Source organism: Salmo salar, chromosome 07 (assembly GCF_965601325.2).
Source record: "Salmo salar chromosome 07, fSalSal1, whole genome shotgun sequence".
Lineage (NCBI taxonomy): Eukaryota > Metazoa > Chordata > Actinopteri > Salmoniformes > Salmonidae > Salmo > Salmo salar.
In genome coordinates, this window is record NC_138297.1 from 17,502,239 (window position 1) to 17,523,942 (window position 21,704).

At 42.3% G+C, this 21,704-nt stretch overlaps 2 protein-coding genes across 5 annotated transcripts; one reads left to right on the forward strand and one right to left on the reverse strand.

The window, feature by feature from the left end:
- The first annotated feature begins 1,068 nt into the window (after positions 1-1,068).
- LOC106608670 (eukaryotic translation initiation factor 5A-1) lies at positions 1,069-10,038 on the forward strand. The gene is made up of 6 exons (XM_014206764.3): positions 1,069-1,443; positions 3,360-3,529; positions 3,886-3,990; positions 4,826-4,957; positions 8,285-8,357; positions 9,859-10,038. Exons 2-5 carry the CDS (start codon positions 3,362-3,364, stop codon positions 8,345-8,347), a joined length of 468 nt encoding a protein of 155 aa, XP_014062239.1. The 5' UTR covers positions 1,069-1,443; positions 3,360-3,361; the 3' UTR covers positions 8,348-8,357; positions 9,859-10,038.
- A 1,248-nt stretch (positions 10,039-11,286) lies between these two features.
- Positions 11,287-17,311, reverse strand: LOC106608669 (G protein pathway suppressor 2). 4 transcript variants are annotated; one of them, XR_006770569.2, is made up of 10 exons: positions 17,144-17,311; positions 16,752-16,869; positions 16,518-16,627; positions 16,306-16,418; positions 15,999-16,078; positions 15,681-15,760; positions 14,350-14,554; positions 13,981-14,203; positions 12,088-12,183; positions 11,287-11,710 (listed from the first exon to the last, which is right to left on the reverse strand). XR_006770569.2 is itself a non-coding variant. In XM_014206762.3 (10 exons), exons 2-10 carry the CDS (start codon positions 16,843-16,845, stop codon positions 11,618-11,620), a joined length of 1,002 nt encoding a protein of 333 aa, XP_014062237.3. In that variant the 5' UTR covers positions 16,846-16,869; positions 17,144-17,311; the 3' UTR covers positions 11,287-11,617. The 4 variants fall into 4 exon arrangements, 3 of the variants coding, with proteins under 3 accessions (XP_014062237.3, XP_014062236.3, XP_045577542.2); XM_014206762.3 differs by having other exon boundaries at positions 14,043-14,203; positions 14,350-14,524; XM_014206761.3 differs by having other exon boundaries at positions 14,043-14,203.
- Between the last annotated feature and the right edge of the window lie 4,393 nt (positions 17,312-21,704).

Here is a 21,704-nt window from a genome sequence, read left to right on the forward strand (position 1 = left end):
CCTCTATGTTTAATATAACACACATACATTAATTGTTCATTTCCGTAGCCTATCCTGACGTGAAGTTTGTTCTATAGAAAGTATTTGACCCTGATGTGAGCCACATGAAGAACTTGACTCCAGTGACACAATTAAGGAAATTAGAAGGGGGGGATTTCTGCAAGACCATTTTCTTGCCTCCTGAAATCCCCCCTTCTAATTTCCTTAATTGTGTCACTAGAGTCAAATACTTCACGTGACGTCAATACTATGCATAATGCTACTATGCATATGCAATTGAACGTAAACGCGACACATAAAACATCACTAGTCGAATAAGACATGGGAGAGATGACACATTTTGGCAAAGAGATTTATTTATAGACTAATACACAAATAGCCAAACCTAAAACTGCAGATCAAACCGCCATAAAAATAAAATGAAATGCAGCCTAACGTGATCATTAACAGCTGTCTTGAAGGACACAAATAAAACATGCTTTCTGCTACTAAGATCAGTGAAACGTAAGCTAAACTGACAACGGAGTGAAGAGCAGAAATCTCAACTAGCAAGCAAGTCACAGCAATGAAGAATTGAGTGTGTGCGCGTTCACGCGGGGGGGGGGGGGGGGGGGGGGGGATTCTGTCAGGAGGGAGATTTTCGGCACAACACCTGTTTAGAGAAATCCGTTGTAGCAGTTGAGCATGTACCAATGAATGGCTGCAGTATAGCTGTTAACATTGAGGATGAATATGAGTATGATGCATGAAATGTTAAGGCGCACGTGTATGAAAGCATGTATTATGCTGTCGTCGAGCTGTTGTCTATTAATGTAATGTATTGTCCTGTTTCATGTTTTGTGTGGACCCCAGGAACAATAGCTGCTGCTTTAACAGTAGCTAATGGGGATCCTAATAAAATACTATTATTTGATGCAGTTGATGTAAATGTATGTAATTTTCTTCTGGTTCTGAGCTCATTTGGACAAGAGGTTCCATTCCAAGTCTCTCGATATTCCCGTTATTTCGCCCCCCTCCCCTGGTCTAGAATTTGAGAGGCTTGAGGGTGACCACGCCTGCGCACTGAGCACCATACTGCCGAGGTTCATTTTATGGGTATTTGGAAAGGCTGGGTGAGGGAGTGAGCGAAAGGTGGAGAGTGCTAGACTTTAAGGTTCACACTCTTTTTAGGCTGGCGGCTGACCTAAGCGTGCGCCCCCCGACGAGAACGATTTCGACCGTGCGGAGGCTAGTGAAAGCGACTGGAATGAGAGAAGAATAAAGTGAGAGCTGATTTAGGAGTAAAGGAACGACAAGCAGAGACACCGCGGCGGTAGACACCAGCCAGACAACCGTTAGCTACCGACGGAGAGAGAGAGAAAAGGAAAAAATTAAAAGGGGGACGGTTTGACATTTGTGTAAAGCGCACAGAGTAACCAAAGTGTGGAAACCTTAGTACACCGGGTAAGTTAGCCTACTTATCATAACATGAATATAAAGGGCGTGATCTTGCGTGAGAATAACATTGCAAATGCACATGGCTGCTCATAGCTGTCACGTTATTTTCATGCAACATAGCTGGTCACTTGTGAGCATTGTGTGATGATAGCCTAGTAATAAAAAAACATTGTATTGTTGGATAACCCTCCAGCCAATCGTTGTTTCCAGTTTGATAAGCAATATGCTGTTAAATTGGCCCTTGCTCGCTAATAAAGTTTTCGCTACGTATCAGCCCACTACATGTATTTAATCCAAATAACTGGTGGTACGATTTTACGCATAGAAATTGACCCAAATAACTTGGACCGAAACTCAACCTGCAGGTATGCGCGCCGTAGCCTTATCATGCGCATAAGCTTAATAATTATACTCTAGTAGCCAACATTCCAGTTATCAACGTCGCCTATTCAATGTATCAAGATTAAGATATCTCCTTATGTGCTTAATGTAACAATGTAACACACTGAAATGACCACGCGCTAATGCAACAATGTTATAGTGGGCCTCGGCCACTGAGCAGTGTTCCTGCATGCAGCGACGCCGTCACTGACAGCCGGTTAACGTTTTGTGCGCACTAGGCCGCACTCGGCTCCAACGCTGCGGGAGCAAGACACGCGTGCTATAAAAAGGTGGCAGCGACAGTTTTTCTGTCATTAATATGTTAAATTAACATATCCTTATTATTAATAAGTGTGTTTACGTGAGTCTCTTAATCTCAAAGTGTCCTTGTGTGTGTCAAGCGCCGTCGATAAGATGCTACCAGTATAATCAGTGTCGTTTACCAGGCTATGGCTGCAGACCGAATTAAATCATAGTAGATTACTTGGAATGTGGCAATATGGGGCCGGCCATACTTTTGTAGAGCATTATCTTGAATGGACATTACTTTCCACCTTTATCTTTGCCATTATTCTAATAGCAAGTTGACCGTTGTAATATTCTTGAAATTCTAACCGAAAAGCAAGACACACCCGCGCACTGGGCCTTTCGTTGAATCGCGTGCACACTTCCGCCGCCACATAATCACTTACACACACTCAGCAAATAATACACCTGCTTGTTTCCATATTGAATTATTTGAAAATCTTCCTATTTTTGTGTCAGTGGCACAAAAAGAACAAAGGTAAGGCCTATAAATGATTGAGTAAACTGTTATATATGTTTGGCTGACTGGTCAATGTGCCATATCTCTGTTGCTTTATTTAGCTCAGTCTGCTCTTTTTCTCTTTCCTTATGGCACTGAACCAGCTCTTCATGAATTGTGTATTAAATTAATAATGTTGCATTTCTTAAAGTTATTAAGTAAAATATGTAATTACTTCGCTGGTCATTTGGACAGGTGTAAAATTATTATTGAAAATTGGGAGACAGTATAGGCCTACTGCACACTTCATTACACTGTAGGTAATCATTTTTATTTTGCTTACGAATGTGTTTATTGTTAATAATAGGAAGCTTGCAGGAGTACACTCCCTTTGTATACATTTATTCTTTAGCAATGCCTTGTAAACATCTATTGTAGACTTATCAACAAATAGCTCATTTCCAAAGCATAAGCCATAACCAATATGTATTAGAATGGAGTTAGAGGCATGTAGGCCACTTGGAGTCATTGGTCTCTGCCCTGAACTGCCCTCCCACAGGACTCCTCCCCCTATGGCAGGACTCCTCTGCCCCCAACCCCAGGACTCCTCCCCCAACCCCTGAACTCCCATCCCCCTCCCCATGACTTCTACCCCAGGACTCCTCAGTATTTGAGTGATGCCATTACCAGTGATGTCATTACCAGCAGTGTCATTAACCAGTTCTTAGTCCTCGTTAACCTCTCTCCATATCCCCCCTTCCCTCTCCCCGCTGTGACATCATGGGTTCGGGAGCAGGTATGGCAGACGCAGACGTCGACTTCCAGACAGGGGATGCCGGGGCATCCGCCACCTTCCCCCAGCAGTGCTCGGCCCTGCGCAAGAACGGCTTCGTGGTGCTGAAGGGACGACCCTGCAAGATCGTGGAGATGTCCACCTCCAAGACCGGAAAACACGGCCACGCTAAGGTCAGTGGTGCCTGACTGTAACCATTTTTCTAGCTCTGGCTAATAGTGATTATAAAGATGTGCTCCATGCAGACATAATTACATTGATCAGAGTAATGAGAAAGAGTGGCTGTTATCTTGAATTCGGTAAGGCGTTCCTCCAGTCAAAAGAAGAAGACTTTCTCACATTTGCAGCGTTATCCTGAAGTTCACACTATATGTCTTGTCTATGTGCTGTGTGTCTATGTGCTGTTTGTCTATGTGCTGTTTGTCTATGTGCTGTTTGTCTGTGCTGTTTGTCTATGTGCTGTGTGTCTATGTGCTGTGTGTCTGCCAGCTCCATAAACAGTTTTGTGTTTTGTTTTCTTTATGGGCAGGTCCACATGGTTGGTATTGACATCTTCAACGGCAAGAAGTATGAGGATATCTGTCCCTCCACCCACAACATGGACGTCCCCAACATCAAGAGACTGGACTACCAGGTGAAGGGCCAAAGTAGTGAGGAGGACAGAAAGGACGGAGGGAGAGAGGGAGAAGTAGAGAGAAAGAGGTATTGCCAGTTTGAGTGAGATGGCCAGTTACCCAAAACTCACTCTCTAACTGAATGGCCACTTCACTGGTAAAAATCTAATCAAATAATAGATGTCCCTTGATATTCTGATTCCCTATTTCTAATTCCCTGACTCACGCCCCTGCCTCAAATCAAATCCAATTTCATTTCTCACATGCGGCGAATATAACAGGTGTAGACCTGCCCTTGTTGACGCACACTGGAAGATCTGAGGGGATTGATTAGGTGTCAACAGTATCGTGGAAACTCCCTCTAGTCTATTAACAGGCTAAGTGGAGACATCAGCATTTTTCCTGTACCAATCCAGTGGGAAGGTGAGGGAAAGTCCATCAGGGTAGAGGAACGCGTCGTAGCATTTGTGCTGATGTAGAGGAAGGTCGTTATTTAGTAAAACACTAGAATGGAATGCCTTTTGATCAACACCAGCACATGTTCCAAACTTTTTCATGGTCCTTAGAGCTGGATAGGGAACCTCAAGTAGGTAGCTGTTCTTTCTCCTGTGCTCATTTTCATTCTTTTTGGGCTGGGAGACTTTGGCACTGTGGGTTGGGGTGACAGTCGGTTGATTGGAGGGCACAAAAGAGCTGAAATTGGTAGACTGGCAGTGCATTGGCATTCACAAAAGGTGCAGAAACTAAAACAAAGAGCCTATTTCATACATTGTCTCTTATCTTTTCTGTCATCATAACACAACCTTATTCTCATCTCTTCTTATCCTTTCCCTCCCTCCTCACTTCCCCCTGCAGTTGATTGGGATCACGGATGGTTACCTGTCTCTGCTCCAGGACAGTGGTGAGGTGAGAGAGGACCTGAAGATGCCAGAGGGAGACATGGGCAAAGAGATCGAAACCAAGTACGACGCTGGAGAGGAGATCCTGGTCAGTGGTGTTCCCGTTTCCTCTCTTCTTGTTCTTGGTTTTTCTTGTTCTTCTATGATTCTCCCTGGAGAGAAAATTACATTGTTTTTTTTTATTGAACCTTTTGTTAATAACGAGGCAAGTCAGTTAAGAACAAATTCTAATTTACAATGACGGCCTAAACCGGCCAAACCCGGACGACATATGTCCCTTTTTAGCGTTATGGTTTTGTAAGAGTGTTGCATAGCTCTAATCAGGTGTGTAGATAGACATTCTGATTCATGTTTTCCTCTCTTCTTCTGATCCATGTACTCGGTGTGTGTTTGGTGGAAATTACTTACTTAAAGGTCGTTATCAATAAAACGTCACAATAGAATTTGATTTGTCTGCTGGGGGGCAAGGAGACCTCCAGCTCATCATCACCTCTTGAAGAGCATAGTCAGAACTACACATTTCCGATTATTTCACATTTAGCTCTATCATCAGAGTTATACAGCAATCAGTAAAGATCAATTCAGCATCTTTTTTTCAGATATGTGAGGGTAACCAGATCCATTTGGCATGTAGCTAGCTAGCTAGCTAAAGCAAACAACATGTGTCATTTAGCTTGCTTCATCCTGGTAAAGGATGCTTCATCCTGGTAAAGAATTCCTTTCGGGAAAGAGCTTGTCTTCATCCTGGTAAAGGATGGTTCATCCTGGTAAAGAATTCCTTTCGGGAAAGAGCTTGTCTTCATCCTGGTAAAGTTGTCAGTCGGACTACTGTCATCACCACTATAGATGGCAAGCAAATCAAACAATATTTGGATATAGCCATCTAGTTTATCCCCTGAAAGTTTGCTTGTTAACGAGCCATATTGACTTGATATAGTTGAAGTCGGAAGTTTACATACACTTAGGTTGGAGTCATTAAAACTTGTTTTTCAACCACTCCACAAATTTCTTGTTAACAAACTATAGTTTTGGCAAGTCGGTTAGGACATCTACTTTGTGCATGACACAAGTAATTTTTACAACAACTGGTTACAGACAGATTATTTAACTTAAACTCACTCACAATTCCAGTGGGTCAGAAGTTTACATACACTAAGTTTACTGTACCTTTAAACAGCTTGGAAAATTGATAGGCTAATTGACATAATTTGAGTCAATTGGAGGTGTACCTGTGGATGTATTTCAAGGCCTACCTTCAAACTCAATGCCCCTTTGCTTGACATCATGGGAAAATCCAAAGAAATCAGCCAAAACCTCAGAAAAAAATTGTAGACCTCCACAAGTCTGGTTCATCCTTGGGAGCAATTTCCAAACACCTGAAGGTACCACGTTCATCTGTACAAACAATAGTACGCAAGTATAAACACCATGGGACCAAGCAGTCGTCATTCCGCTCAGGAAGGAGACACGTTCTGTCTCCTAGAGATGAACGTACTTCGGTGCGAAAAGTGCAAATCAATCCCAGAACAACGAAGATGCTGGAGGAAACAGGAACAAAAGTATCTATATCCACAGGCTTGCAAGCCGAAGAACACCATCCCAACCGTGAAGCACGAGGGTGCCAGCATCATGTTGTGGGGGTGCTTTGCTGCAGGAGGGACTGGTGCACTTCACAAAATAGATGGCATCATGAGGGAGGAAAATGATGTGCATATATTAAAGCAACATCTCAAGACATTAGTGAGGAAGTTGAAGCTTGGACGCAAATGGACAACGACTGCAAGCATACTTCCAAAGTTGTGGCAAAATTGCTTAAGGACAACAAAGTCAAGGTATTGGAGTGGCCATCACAAAGCCCTGACCTCAATCCTATAGAAAATGTGTGGGCAGAACCGAAAAAGTGTGTGTGAGCAAGGAGGCCTGCGAACCTGACTCAGTTACACCAGCTCTGTCAGGACGAATGGGCCAAAATTCACCCAACTTATTGTGGGAAGCTTGTGGAATGCTACCCAAAATGTTTGACCCAAGTTAAAAAATGTAAAGGCAATGCTACCAAATTCTAACTGAGTGTATGTAAACTTCTGACCCACTGGGATTGTGATGAAAGAAATAAAAGCTGAAATAAATCATTCTCTCTACTATTATTCTGACATTTCACATTCTTAAAATAAAGTGTTGATCCTAATTGACCGAAGACGGAATTTTTACTAGGATTAAATGTCAGGAATTGTGAAAAACTGAGTTGAAATGTATTTGGCTATGTAAACTTCCGACTTCAACTGTATGTTATTAGCTAGCTAGCCAATTTGACGTGGCCCATCAATCAATGTAGTCTGTCTGTCAGCAGCAATCGTGATTAAACACTATTTAAAAACAATGTTGAAAAGGGGATAATGTTTGCTAACTTTGCCAAGTAGGCCTGTGTTGGTTGGAGAAAAAAGTACATTATTTCTACTAACCAACCACTATGTGTAGCCAACTGTAAAAAGTTTATACTAGTAGCTTGCAAAGTAAATATTATCAGCCATCAGTAACGTGACATTGGCAAATGCACCCTTCTGCTGCTTGACAGGCAGACCCCAAAAAGGATGGGAAATGAACCTAAACCACTCGTACTTGTCAGGTAAAGTTCACTTATATCACTCAAATATCCATTTAATGGTGGCCAATTTTGAGAGATATGTTGAGGCTCTACCCTCATGTATCTGAAATTACATGATCAATGGATGTTTACTGATCATGGAAAGCATGCAGTTATGCCTACTTTCTGTAGGTTTATAATTCTGATGATAGAGCTAAATGTGCACAATTGTTTTGCATGGAATAATCTGACATTTGTAGTTCTGACAATGCTCTTCAAGACGTGATGACATTACAACCAAATAGTTAATATTTCTATAATAATCCCTTGAAACCGGCACTCAGTTGTCAATGGTTTTAGAGAAGCTGCGGGTTTCCAAGCCCCCCGGAAAACAAATCAAACGCTCTGCAATTTATCGTGATGTTTTATTGATAACCCATTACAGCTGCTATTGTCACATTGAACCCGTATACTTCTGGGAATTGAATGTCCCTGTCACAAACTGTTCAAAATATCAGAGCACACACTGGCTTAGCAGAGCAAACAAATGCCCTCACTTCACAGTTAACAATGAGTATTGGCAGCACTAGAGATACATGGAATTCATCAGTAAGACTGTACCATACTCCCAGCAGCTCTCTGCATTCCCAAGTCAACCAGCTGTAAAAGTTAAAGTGTTATGGTTTGGGGGGTTACAGTTACTTCAAGTCTCAGGGAAGGGGATGATGTCACAGCCTAAGATGGCCACACCTAGTTTACTTCCACTACACCTGCAAAGTTGTTGTTCTTCTTATAATAATAATCATTTTAAAATCATTTTTGTTTGTTTCCCAGATCACTGTTCTGTCTGCAATGAATGAGGAGGCTGCAGTTGCCATCAAGGCCATGGCTAAATAAGACACTACAGGTAAACACAGACGCTTTCTGTATCCCAACCGACCTACCTGTCACCCCTCACCTCAGTCGTACACACACTGCCTGTGACAAAAGTGGCTGGACATGTGTGGAATGTGTGTGTCATGCCATGCAATTTATTTGTATGTTTATTTATCAGCCAAGGCTAGGTACACTCTTTACTTTGCCTAACAACATCCTGAAACGCTTTGGCTGCCACACAGGCTACTTTATTAATTAATTTACTAGGCTGTGTAGTCTTTATGCTGACTACAGCATATGTCTGTTTTGAAAAACATGGGGAAATAACTGGACTGTATACTGAGGATGTCTTACATGTTAATTCAATCTCTGAAGGGTACTTGTGAAGCAATATGTTACAGCAATGGACTTTTCTACCCCTTATGCACTTACTACTTACTTGTTATTATTCATTTACGGTATTTATGTACAAGCACAATGTGTGTATATGTGTGTATATATATATATATATATATATATATATATATATATATACATATATCTTGTATAAAGAGTTGTTTTTATATAGCTTCCCATGCTTGGTGTATTTGTGTGAGTGTAATGGTGTATTTCAGTGGTTTTCTAACTTTTTCAGTGGTGACACAATTTTTTTCCCCAAGAATTTCTCGCAACCCCGGCCCAAATCTACTGACACAGCCTTAAAATCAGTTAAATTGTTTTACATAAACAAATAACCTTAAATTCATTGCATTCGTCTCTAATCAAAATGAAAAGAAACCAATAAATACATTTAGTCCATAAAATTGTATTTTTCTAATGATCTTTCTCAAAAGGTTTGTATATTGTCCCATGCAATAATCAGTACTCTTAAAGGGATACTTCGGGATTTTGGCAATGAGGCCTGTTATCTACTTTCCCAGAGTCAGATGAACCTGTGTTTACCAGTTTTATGTCTATGCGTGCAATTGCTAACTAGCGTTAGCGCAATGACGAAGTGTATGGGTATCTGCTAGCATGCTAGCAGGTACCCATAGACTCAGATACCCATAGACTTCCAGTAATTGTGCTGATACTAGTTATCATTAGCTCGCTAAACTACCTCTAACTTCCTACATAATGTGCATCGACATAAAAATGGTATCCACAAGTTCATCTGACTCTAGGGAAGTAGATAAAGGGCCTCATTGCCAAAATCCTGAAGTCTCCCTTTAATTTGAAAAATGAAGAGTACCGACCCCACTGAAGTTCTGCCGCGACCCCAACTTTGAATACCACTGGATATGAAATGTGAGGTCAAGGTTGTTGAATGTGCTGTTGGTTACTGTATTTTGATGTGTGAACGGATCTTTGTGTTTGGAGTGTGTACTGTACCTCAAAGAACTTGTGAACTGTTTTGTATTGCTGCACACTCAATTACACTGTCCGCTTTTTTTCTTTCTTCCTCATTCACTTCTTCTTGCTCTTTTCCCCTTTTTCTCGTTTTCTACCTATCCTACCCCTGTACTTTCCTTGTCCTCCCCACTCTCTTTCAGGGGTTAACAAGATGCACTGGATCTGAAAAAGGAGGGAATACGGCCATGTCAATGCTATTCTCTCTTCTTCTTTCTTTTTTTCTTTTTCGTCAACTCTCTCCCTCTGTACTTTCTCACCCTTCTCTGGGTGAAATTGGAAACTTATTTCAATAAATAATTGGAAATTGCAAACAGTCAAAACATTCTCTCTATATATATATATACACACACACACACACACACACACACACACACACAGCATACAAGTCAGCACCAGTACACACACACACACAGCATACAAGTCAGCACCAGTACACACACACACACACACACACACACAAGTCAGCACCAGTACACACACACACACACCACACACACACGTCAGCACCAGTACTCACACACACACACACGTCAGCACCAGTACACACACACACAGCATACAAGTCAGTACACACACAGCATACAAGTCAGCACCAGTACACACACACACAGCATACAAGTCAGCACCAGTACACAAACACACAGCATACAAGTCAGTACACACAGCATACAAGTCAGCACCAGTACACACACACACACACACACACACACACACACACACACACACACACACACACACACACACACACACACACACAATACAAGTCAGCACCAGTACAGACTAACGGAGAGAGAGGAAATGGAGAAAGAAGTGCTCTCAGAAACATGCCGCCTGTACGGGCGTAGGTAGCTACTGCACCTACAGTCAGGGGAGGGCTGGTGGAAATGTCTCAAATGTCTTTTTTGTAAATTCTCTCCTGATTGATCAAGGGCTTCTTCAACTCTAGATTTATGATGAGTGATGCTGTTCTGTTTAGGAGCTCATTCAGCGGGAGCGCTGTGCTCGTAATGTTGCAATAGAAATATAGAACTGGCACCATTTTCAATGTAACAATGGAGACTTGTCAGGTCTATACATTACTATATGATTTTCAGAGTGATCCGCCCTTCTGAATGAGCCCCATATGTCCTATTCAATATTGTGTGTATCGTATATCACCTAAACTTGTCTGTTATAAGATGCCAGGATCAGACCTTTCAGAGTAGCATTTGGGAGAAAGGAAACTCGCATGCCAATTCCAGTGTTTAATTTCAGTCTTTCACAAGTATCTGATTGAGACCACGTACAGGACCTTTCAGCAAAGAACTTAGGAACCACAATCAGCCCCTTATCTTCCATTTCCCTCGACACCTAGGCAAAGACCCTTAGAGACTGCCAACAGAGCAGGTAGCTAGCTAGTAGACACACTGGGTCACCTATAGGGAGAGGCACCAAGTATTTGACCCATTATTACTTTGTACAAACTCATGAGAAAGTTATGGCATGTTTTTTGCTTTATTGTATTCACAAAGAAGTCCAAACTGTGCGGGACCTCTCACGCCCCAAACAAAATTAAAGACAAATTGTCAAATTGTGATATTTTTTTTTATTTGTTTTGAGGACAGTTTGAGGTAATACATCCAAACACACAATAAAAAAAGGAGAAAGTAAAACACTATACAGTTTCTGGAGAGAAGTTTCCTAGAACATTTAGGCCACTAAAACTAAAGTAATACAGCAGTAATAAAATGAACTATACAATAAATATTAAAGTCAAGCCTGTGGGTTTGGGCTTTACAATCAACCATCATAATCCAAGTTGACTATGCCATAATTCCAGTCTTCACGAATCTTGAGTGAGCCAATGAAATCTGAACGATAAGAACTCCCAGGGGAGATAGTTTAGGCAGGTAACCGTGGTTACTTGCTGTGGTGATAGAACCTCTGTGAACTCTGGGCATGAGGGAGGAAGGCATGGCGGGGAGCCGTTTGGGGAGAGCTCTGGAAAGGTGCCTGGTGGACGAAACGTCAATTAAATGTTACTAAGCAATAGTTAAGAACTTTAAGACAAACCATCCATATTTCAAATGACCAAGTCATAATTGAAATAGAATTTCAGGTGATATATTAAAAAAAATGTATGCGTTCACTATAAAGATTAATTCATATTCAAGATTCACACTGGTTTTACTCTGACTTTAGCTATGAGAGCTTGGACAAATTGTACAAAACAAAAATACAATCACTTTTCAATCTATACTACAACAATGAGCAAAGCAATCCACTTTAAAAAAAACAAACACTTTCAGATGCACCGATATTTCTGATGGGGTGGTGGGTCAACAGTGGGCAGTAACAGTGAGAGGTGGGGAGGGGTGGCTGAGAGGTACCTTTGGAGTGGGGATCTGGACAGCCAAGGAGGGGGTGGGCAGCAGGCCAGCAACAGATGCATGGAGGGCTTGGGGGTGCATGGGTCTCATAGCACCCTAAAACAACAGGAGTTTAGAGAAACACAAGGAAAGGACAAGAGGTACAGTTGAAGTCGAAAGTTTACATACACCTTAGCCAAATACATCTAAACTCAGTTTTTCACAATTCCTGACATTTAATCCTAGTAAAAATTCCCTGTCTTAGGTCAGTTAGGATCACAACTTTATTTTAAGAATGTGAAATGTCAGAATAATAGTTGAAAGAATTATTTATTTCAGCTTTTATTTATTTCATCACATTTCCAGTGGGTCAGATGTTTACATACACTCAATTAGTATTTGGTAGCATTGCCTTTAAATTGTTTAACTTGGGTCAAACGTTTTGGGTAGCCTTCCACAAGCTTCCCACAATAAGTTGGGTGAATTTTGGCCCATTCCTCCTGACAGAGCTGGTGTAAATGAGTCAGGTTTGTAGGCCTCCTTGCTCGCACACACTTTTTCAGTTCTGCCCACACATTTTCTATAGGATTGAGGTCAGGGCTTTGTGGTCAGGGCTTTGTGATGGCCATTCCAAAACCTTGACTTTGTTGTCCTTAAGCCATTTTGCCACAACTTTGGAAGTATGCTTGGGGGTCATTGTCCATTTGGAAGACCCATTTGCGACCAAGTTTTAACTTCCTGACTGATGCCTTGAGATGTTGCTTCAATATATCCACGTAATTTTCCATCCTCATGATGCCATCTATTTTGTGAAGTGCACCAGTCCCTCCTGCAGCAAAGCACCCCCACAACATGATGCTGCCACCCCCGTGCTTCACGGTTGGGATGGTGTTCTTCGGCTTGCAAGCCTCCCCCTTTTTCCTCCAAACATAATGATGGTCATTATGGCCAAACAGTTATATTTTTGTTTCATCAGACCAGACATTTCTCCAAAAAGTACGATCTTTGTCCCCATGTGCAGTTGAAAACCATAGTCTGGCTTTTTTATGGCGATTTTGGAGCAGTGGCTTCTTCCTTGCTGTGCGGCCTTTCAGGTTATGTCGATATAGGACTCGTTTTACTGTGGATATAGATACTTTTGTACCTGCTTCCACCAGCATATTCACAAGGTCCTTTGCTGTTGTTCTGGGATTGATTTGTACTTTTCGCACCAAAGTACGTTCATCTCTAGGAGACAGAACGCGTCTCCTTCCTGAGCGGAATGACGGCTGCGTGATCCCATGGTGTTTATACTTGCGTACTATTGTTTGTACAGATGAACGTGGTACCTTCAGGCGTTTGGAAATTGCTCCCAAGGATGAACCAGACATGTGGAGGTCTACAATTCTTTTTCTGGGGTCTTGGCTGATTTCTTTTGGTTTTCCCATAATGTCAAACAAAGAGGCACTAAGTTTGAAGGTAGGCCTTAAAATACATCCACAGGTACACCTCCAATTTACTCAAATGATGTCAATTAGCCTATCAGAAGCTTCTAAATCCATGACATAATTTTCTGGAATTTTCCAAGCTGTTTAAAGGCACTGTCAACTTAGTGTATGAAAACTTCTGACCCACTGGAATTGTGATACAGTGAATTATAAGTTAAATAATCTGTCTGTAAACAATTGTTGGAAAAATTACTTGTGTCATGCACAAAGTAGATGTCCTAACTGACTTGCCAAAACTATAGTTTGTTAACAAGAAATTTGTGGCGTGGTGGAAAAACAAGTTAATGACTCCAACCTAAGTATGTAAACTTCCGACTTCAACTGTATCAAGGAGTATCAAGGACAACTCAGACTTGAATTTGTGCAATATGCACTTTAATTAAAACAGATTCACAACTAGGTTTAGTGGTTGAATAGAAAACTTAACCTTATAATGTGCACGTCTTGAAAGAGCATCTTCCTCCCCATCTGTCTGACCAATGGTCTTACCCCGTCAGTGAAGCCAGACTGTTGGTTGGCATGTTCCAACTGCTTCTGAAGGGGTATTCCAGCACCAGGGATGAATCCCTGCTGGGAGGTGAAGTGACTGTGAACAGCGTAGCCAGGCTGTTGATGAGGAAGGTACTGCATGGCCTGGAACGCAGACGCACCTGGACCGGAGACAGACAGCAAGAGTCAGACTGTGGAAACTAATACTGTCAGGATGCTCTCGTGATTAGCAATTTTAATTACTACATAGTCCACAATGGCATTTCCTGTCGGAGGCATTCATATTCAGCTTGCACACACATGCTACCTCTGATCTGGGAGCTAGTGGCGAAGCTGACAGGTACAGAGGGGCCGGGGGCGTAGCTGGAGGGGTGCTGCGTCTGGGCCACGCCGTAGCTCTCGTGGACCGACTGACTGCCACCGAACTGGCCGTGCTCCGCCGGGCCCGCACTGAATCCAGGCTGGCTCTGGTAGTGGCGGCCCTGTGGAGCGAGGAGAGTGAAACGGTCACTCTATAAGCAGTCACACAGAGCATGGGTTATGTGTCTGTTGTTGACATCACTGACATTTACCATGTTTCAGTGGGTGGTGTTTGTAACTAGAGTTAAGGATTTGATTCCAGCTTGGTCCGAATGCTGTTGCCTGGAACTCACTTTATTGACACTATTGATGCCAAGATATACAATTGAAGTCAGAAGTTTACATACACCTTAGCCAAATACATTTAAACTCAGTTTTTCACAATTCCTGACATTTAATCCTAGTAAAAATTCCCTGTCTTCGGTCAGTGAGGATCACCACTTTAAATTAAGAATGTGAAATGTCAGAATAATAGTAGAGAGAATGATTTATTTCATCTTTTATTTCTTTCATCACATTCCCAGTGGGTCAGAAGTTTACATCCACTCAATTAGTATTTGGTAGCATTGCCTTTAAATTGTTTAACTTGAGTCAAACGTTTCGGGTAGCCTTCCACAAGCTTCCCACAATAAGTTGGGTGAATTTTGGCCCATTCCTCCTGACAGAGCTGGTGGAACTAAGTCGGGTTTGTAGGCCTCCTTGCTCGCACATGCCTTTTCAGTTCTGCCCACAAATGTTCTATAGGATTGAGGTCAGGGCTTTGTGGTGGCCACTCCAATACCTTGACTTTGTTGTCCTTAAGCCATTTTGCCACAACTTTGGAAGTATGCTTGGGGTCAATGTCCATTTGGAAGACCCATTTGCAACCCTGCTTTAACTTCCTGACTGATGTCTTGAGATGTTGCTTCAATATATCCACATCATTTTCCATCCTCATGATGCCATCTATTTTGTGAAGTGCACCAGTCCCTCCTGCAGCAAAGCACCCCCACACAATTATAAGTTAAATAATCTGTCTGTAAACAATTGTTGGAAAAATTACTTGTATCCTGCACAAAGTAGATGTCCTAACCGACTTAACAAAACTATAGTTTGTTAACAAGAAATTTGTGAAGTGGTTGAAAAACGAGTTTTAATGACTCCAACCTAAGTGTATGTAAACTTCTGACATCAACTATAATTGAAGTTTGCTTGATAAAAAGATGGCCATTACAATAGCGACATCTAGTGGTTAGATGAGACATTACACATGCAGAGTGCCACCCAGTTGCGACTCACCGGGATGACAGGTGTTGGAAACAACTGCTTACTGCGCTCCGACATGAGAGCCCCGGGCCTGTTGTGACTGACTGGACTGCCTGATAGAGGTTAGAGAGAACAAAAAAAGTGATGAGGGAGTATGGTGTAGTGACCGGTGGGAACCTCAGAAGTCATTTGTGGATAGACTAATTGTGGGCCAGTGCCACATATATTGAATTCATGTGTTCAAAGTAAACAGCTTGTGATAAATGCGTCCGGAAAATGACCACGTTATTTTGATGTTCATTTAATGTAATTACTTAGGAGATGACAGTCATGAACACGTGTATAGCTTACCTTGGATGTTGAGGAGATGCTGTCCTGTGTGCATGGTTAGACTGGACTGGTAGCTGGCTGACGTCAGTGTTGTGATGTCACTGCAGGAGAGGTAAAAACAGGTGAGATATCTGACAGGAGATTTCTAACAATCTGCAAATCCTTTATATATGGCCTTATTACAATCTCATTCCTACTCCAAACTGGGACGGTTGCATTTCAATAATATAATGTGGCTTACTGACCTTATTTTATCAAGCTACACTAACATTAAGGAAGCTTGACTATTGAGATGCACCTGAGGAGTCAGAGGCTCCCTTCCTCTCACCTCTGCTCCTTCCTGCGCCTCTTCTCCTCCTCGTGCAGGACCTTCTTCAGCTGGAGGAAGAGCTGATGCTTCTCCTCCTGCAGTCCCTGCAGCTTCTCCCCCATCTTCATCACCTGTGAGGAGGAAAAGGGAATGTATCAGAGGGTTAAGGTGAGAAAGCCCATCCTCTGAAGTTCGTTATGTCCCATCTTTTTGTAATGACTTTCTCTGACCTGTTCTTTCGTCTCTTCCAGTGACATCCTCTCCTCTATCTCTTTTGTTCTCTTTCGCTCTTCTTCCTCTTTCATCTTCTGCTCCATCATCTTGTCCACCTCTTCCTCCTCTAAGATTTGGAAGAAAAGAGACACCAATTACAACAACATAATTGTGGGAAAAAAATCTGGCTTTTTGGTTATGGTTGGGAAGAAATGCAGTTGTCAACCCAAGCCAGCCTTGTGATATCTCACCCTGTCTTTTGCGGTCTCTTTCTCTCATAATGTGTTTGTGGAGGGCTCTGGCCATGGCGTTGGACAGCTTCGGTCTGTCCTGCAGAGCAGGCATGGTGACAGGAAGTGGAGGGGCCAGCTGCATGCAGCAGAATCAATTGAGAAAATATGGTTAGTAAATACAGTTACAGGCAGCAACAGCAAACGGTGACAATAATTGCTAGGAACTGACACGTGTTTTTTTAATATTTACTATGTTGTTAATAGAAATAATAAATTGCATGCATTCACCCCCACCTAGCTAACGTTGCATTGCATCTGATCTGGCTATGCTAGCAGCTAGCTAACGTTACATTGTTAATGTTAGATCGATGAAGGGCCAGCAGGTGCGAAGTTGTAAACAGAGAACTTACTTTCGTTGCTTTGCGAGTTTTCCAAGATGAAAACTTTTGTCTCCGCTTGGTGTGTGTTTTTTGGTGTGGATTATAAAGGGGAACATTTGTTATGCTATGGAAAACTGTAACTTTGGTTCTATATTATGAATTTCGCTTTCATAAATTAGTTTTTTTTCGAACTGATAGACTTCCGGTGTGAAAGGACGCTTCCTGTTTTGACGTCTGTGGAGCCCTGGGAGTTGGGGTTTCTATTCAGTACTTCTCAGAGGATCTTGAGAGTAAAGTAAAGAAATGACTCAAGTAAAAGTGAAAGTCAGCCAGTAAAATACTACTTGAGTAAAAGTCAAAGTATTTGGTTTTAAATATAAAAGTTGTCAAAAAATATAAATACTAAAGCAAAGTACAGATACCACAAAAAACGTTGTTTGCAGAAAACACATGAACTTGATTGCAAATTTGGGAACTTTTATTTCGTTATTTTATCTTCATCAAAACCTATACTCTTCATCAGGGCTTTAATATCTCCCAGTCCCTCCCACTGCACAGAAAAAACCTCACACTGCTTTGAGTATCTAGGGCAGGCACACAGAACATGGTTCAACAGCACACTGATAAGATGGAGCGGTGTGCACGTATGACACCTATAATGTAAAGACTGTGAAAAGAAATGGCGCTTGTATGTTTCATATGCAGACAGATTACACAACTGACAGTCATCAAGTAAGCCTACAGTATATTTTATTTGGGCCCCCAGCAAATCAGCTCCAGGTGATTTTTATTTTGGATATCTGTTCCAATGTATTCCGATGCATAATAGAGATATATGTGATTGTATGCAAGGTTTGAAATTATGTTTAAGTCAAATATATCTGTTTGGGTAAATTTGCAGTCAACAAATTATTTATAATTATGTTCTGGCTTCCTTACCATCCACTCAAGTAAAAATATTATCCCACGGCTGAATCGAGTTGATGATCCCTGGTATAGAGGATTTAGACTCTAATGGTGGATAACCCTTTAAAGTAATTTATTTTAATAATGTATATACAGGTTGTTCATAGTACTATTTCCTTTCATAATGCATCATTTCCTTTCCTTCAAGGGGCTCCCCAGCCACAGTTCATTCCTCACAGGCAAGTTCTTCCACACTGATCTAGACAAACCATTTCTGTATGGACCTCGCTTTTTGCACAGGTGCATTGTCATGCTGAAAGAGCAAAGGGCCATCCCCAAACTGTTGCCACAAAGTTGGAAGCACAGAATCGTCTATAATGTCATTGTATGCTGTAGCATTAAGATTTCCCTTTACTGGAACTAAGGGGCCTAGTCCGAACCATGAAAAACAGCCCCAGACCATTATTCCCTTACAGTTGGCATTATGCATTGGGACAGATAGCATTTTCCTATCATCCACCAAACCCAGATTTGTCTGTCAGACTGCCAGATGGTGATGCGTGATTTATCACTCCAGAGAACGCGTTTCCACTGCTCCAGAGTCCAATTGAACATATATATGTTTTTATTTAACCTTTATTTAACTAGGCAAGTCAGTTAAGAACAAATTCTTATTTACAATGACGGCCTACACCGGCCAAACCCGGACGACGCTGGGACAATTGTGCGCCGCCCTATGGGACTCCCAATCATGGCAGGCTGTGATACAGCCTGGATTCGAACCAGGGTGTCTGTAGTGACGCCTCTAGCACTGAGATGCCATGCCTTAGACCGCTGCGCCACTCGGGAGCACCAATGGCGGCGAGCTTTACACCACTCTAGCCGACGTTTGGCATTGCGCATTGTAATCTTAGGCTGACAAACAGTTCTTGTGCTGACTGCTTCCAGAGGCAGTTTGGAACTCGGTAATGAGTGTTGTAACAACGATTGTTATGTGCTACAGAAAGGTGGCATCCTATGACGGTGCCACATTGAAAGTCATTGAGCTCTTCAGTACGGACCATTCTATTGCCAATGTTTGTCTATGGAGATTGCATGGCTGTGTGCTCGATTTTATACACCTGTCAGAAACGGGTGTGGCTGAAATAGCCAAATCCACTAATTTGATGGGGTGTCCAAATACTTTTGAATATACAGTACCAGTCAAAAGTTTGGACACACCTACTCATTCAAGAGTTTTTCTTTATTTTTACTAAACTCAGCAAAAAAAGAAATGTCCTCTCACTGTCAACTGCGTTAATTTTCAGCAAACTTAACATGTGTAAATATTTGTATGAACATAAGATTCAACAACTGAACAAGTTCTACAGACATGTGACTAACAGATATGGAATAGTGTGTCCCTGAACAAAATCAAAAGTAACAGTCAGTATCTGGTGTGGCCACCAGCTGCATTAAGTACTGCAGTGCATCTCCTCCTCATGGACTGCACCTGATTTACCAGCTCTTGCTGTGAGATGTTACCCCCTCTTCCACCAAGGCACCTGCAAGTTCCCAGACATTTCTGGGGAGAATGGACCTAGCCCTCACCCTCCGATCCAACAGGTCCCAGACGTGCTCAGTGGGATTGAGATCCGGGCTCTTCGCTGGCCATGGCAGAACACTGACATTCCAGTCATGCAGGAAATCACTCACAGAACGAGCAGTATGGCTGGTGGCATTGTCATGCTGGAGGGTCATGTCAGGAAGGGTACCACATGAGGGAGGAGGATGGCTTCTCTGTAACGCACAGCGTTGAGATTGCCTGCAATGACAGGCTCAGTCCGATGATCCTGTGACCCACCGCCCCAGACCATGATGGACCCTCCACCTCCAAATCGATCCTGATCCAGAGTACAGGCCTCGGTGTAACACTCATTCCTTCGACGATAAACGCAAATCCGACCATGACCCCTGGTGAGACAAAACCGCGACTCGTCAATGAAGAGCACTTTTTGCCAGTTGTGTCTGGTCCAGTGACGGTGGGTTTGTGCCCATAGGCGACGTTGTTGCCGGTGATGTCTGGTGAGGACCTGCCTTACAACAGGCCTACAAGCCCTCAGTACAGCCTCTCTCAGCCTATTGCAGACAGTCTGAGCACTGATGGAGGGATTGTCCGTTCCTGGTGTAACTCGGGCAGTTGTTGTTGCCATCCTGTACCTGTCCTGCAGGTGTGATGTTCGGATGTACCAATCCTGTGCAGGTGTTGTTACACGTGGTCTGCCACTGTGAGGACGATCAGCTGTCTGTTCTGTCTCCCTGTAGCGCTGTCTTAGCCATCTCAAAGTACAGACATTGCAATTTATTGCCCTGGTCACATCTGTAATCCTCATGCCTCCTTGCAGCATGCCTAAGGCACATTCACACAGATGAGCAGGGACCCTGGGCATCTTTCTTTTGGTGTTTTTCAGAGTCAGTAGAAAGGCCTCTTTAGTGTCCTAAGTTTTCATAACTGTGACATGAATTGCCTACCGTCTGTAAGCTGTTAGTGTCTTAACGACCATTCCCCAGGTGCATGTTCATTAATTGTTTATGGTTCATTGAACAAGCATGGGAAACAGTGTTTAAACCCTTTACAATGAAGATCTGTGAAGTTATTTGGATTTTTACAAGTTATTTTTGAAAGACAGGGTCCTGAAAAATGCACGTTTCTTTTTTTGCTGAGTTTATTTTCTACATTGTAGAAAATAGTGAGGACATCAAAACTACAATGAAATAACACATATGGATTCATGTAGGGTGGCAGGTAGCCTATTGGTTATAGTGTTGGGCCAGTAACCGAAAGATTGCTGGATCGAATCCCCGAGCTGATGAGGTCTGTCGTTCTGCCCCTGAACACTGTTCCCCGGTAGGCCATCATTGTAAATAAGAACTTGTTCTCAACTAACTTGCGTAGTTAAATAAAAGGTTAAATAAAAAATGAAAATGTAATCAAAAAAGTGTTAAACAAATCAAAATATATTTTATATTTGTGATTCTTCAAAGTAGCCACCCTTTGCCTTGATGACAGCTTTGCACACTCTTGGCATTCTCTCAACCAGCTTCATGTGGTAGTCACCTGGAATGCATTTAAATTAACAGGTGTGTCTTGTTAACAGTTCATTTGTGAAATGTCTTTCCTTCTTAATGCATTTGAGCCAATCAGTTGTGTTGTGACAAGGTAGGGATTGTATACAGAAGATAACCCTATTTGGTAAAAGACCAAGTCCATATTATGGCAAGAACAGCTCAAATAAGCAAAGAGAAATGACAGTCCATTAGTAAGACATGAAGGTCAGTCAATCCGGAAAATTTCAATAACTTTAAAAGTTTCTTCAAGTGCAGTCGCAAAAACCATCAAGCGCTATGATGAAACTGTCTCTCATGAGGACTGCCACAGGAAAGGAAGACCCAGAACTACCTCTGCTGCAGAGGCTAAGTTCGACCCACATTATTAACGTAGCTGATAACGGAGCAGGGAGGCGTGATGAATGTGTGTGTGTGTGTGTGTGTTAGTGTACCAAATGCTGCCCGCAGCCAGTGACTGACTTCTCCGTCACAATTAGTTTCCAGCCACAGAAATTGCAACCCAAATAAATGCTTCACAGTGTTCAAGTAACAGACACATCTCAACATCAACTGTTCAGAGACTGCATCAATCAGGCCT

Coding starts and splice junctions, on each gene's coding strand:
- LOC106608670 (XM_014206764.3), top strand. CDS start 3,362: ATGGCAGACGCAGACGTCGACTTCCAGACAGGGGATGCCGGGGCATCC. Junction 3,530..3,885: donor GAAAACACGGCCACGCTAAG/GTCAGTGGTGCC, acceptor CTTTATGGGCAG/GTCCACATGGTTGGTATTGA. Junction 3,991..4,825: donor TCAAGAGACTGGACTACCAG/GTGAAGGGCCAA, acceptor TTCCCCCTGCAG/TTGATTGGGATCACGGATGG.
- LOC106608669 (XM_014206761.3), bottom strand. CDS start 16,845: ATGCCTGCTCTGCAGGACAGACCGAAGCTGTCCAACGCCATGGCCAGA. Junction 16,628..16,751: donor AAGAGACCGCAAAAGACAGG/GTGAGATATCAC, acceptor TCCAAATCTTAG/AGGAGGAAGAGGTGGACAAG. Junction 11,711..12,087: donor TCCAGATCCCCACTCCAAAG/GTACCTCTCAGC, acceptor TTCGTCCACCAG/GCACCTTTCCAGAGCTCTCC.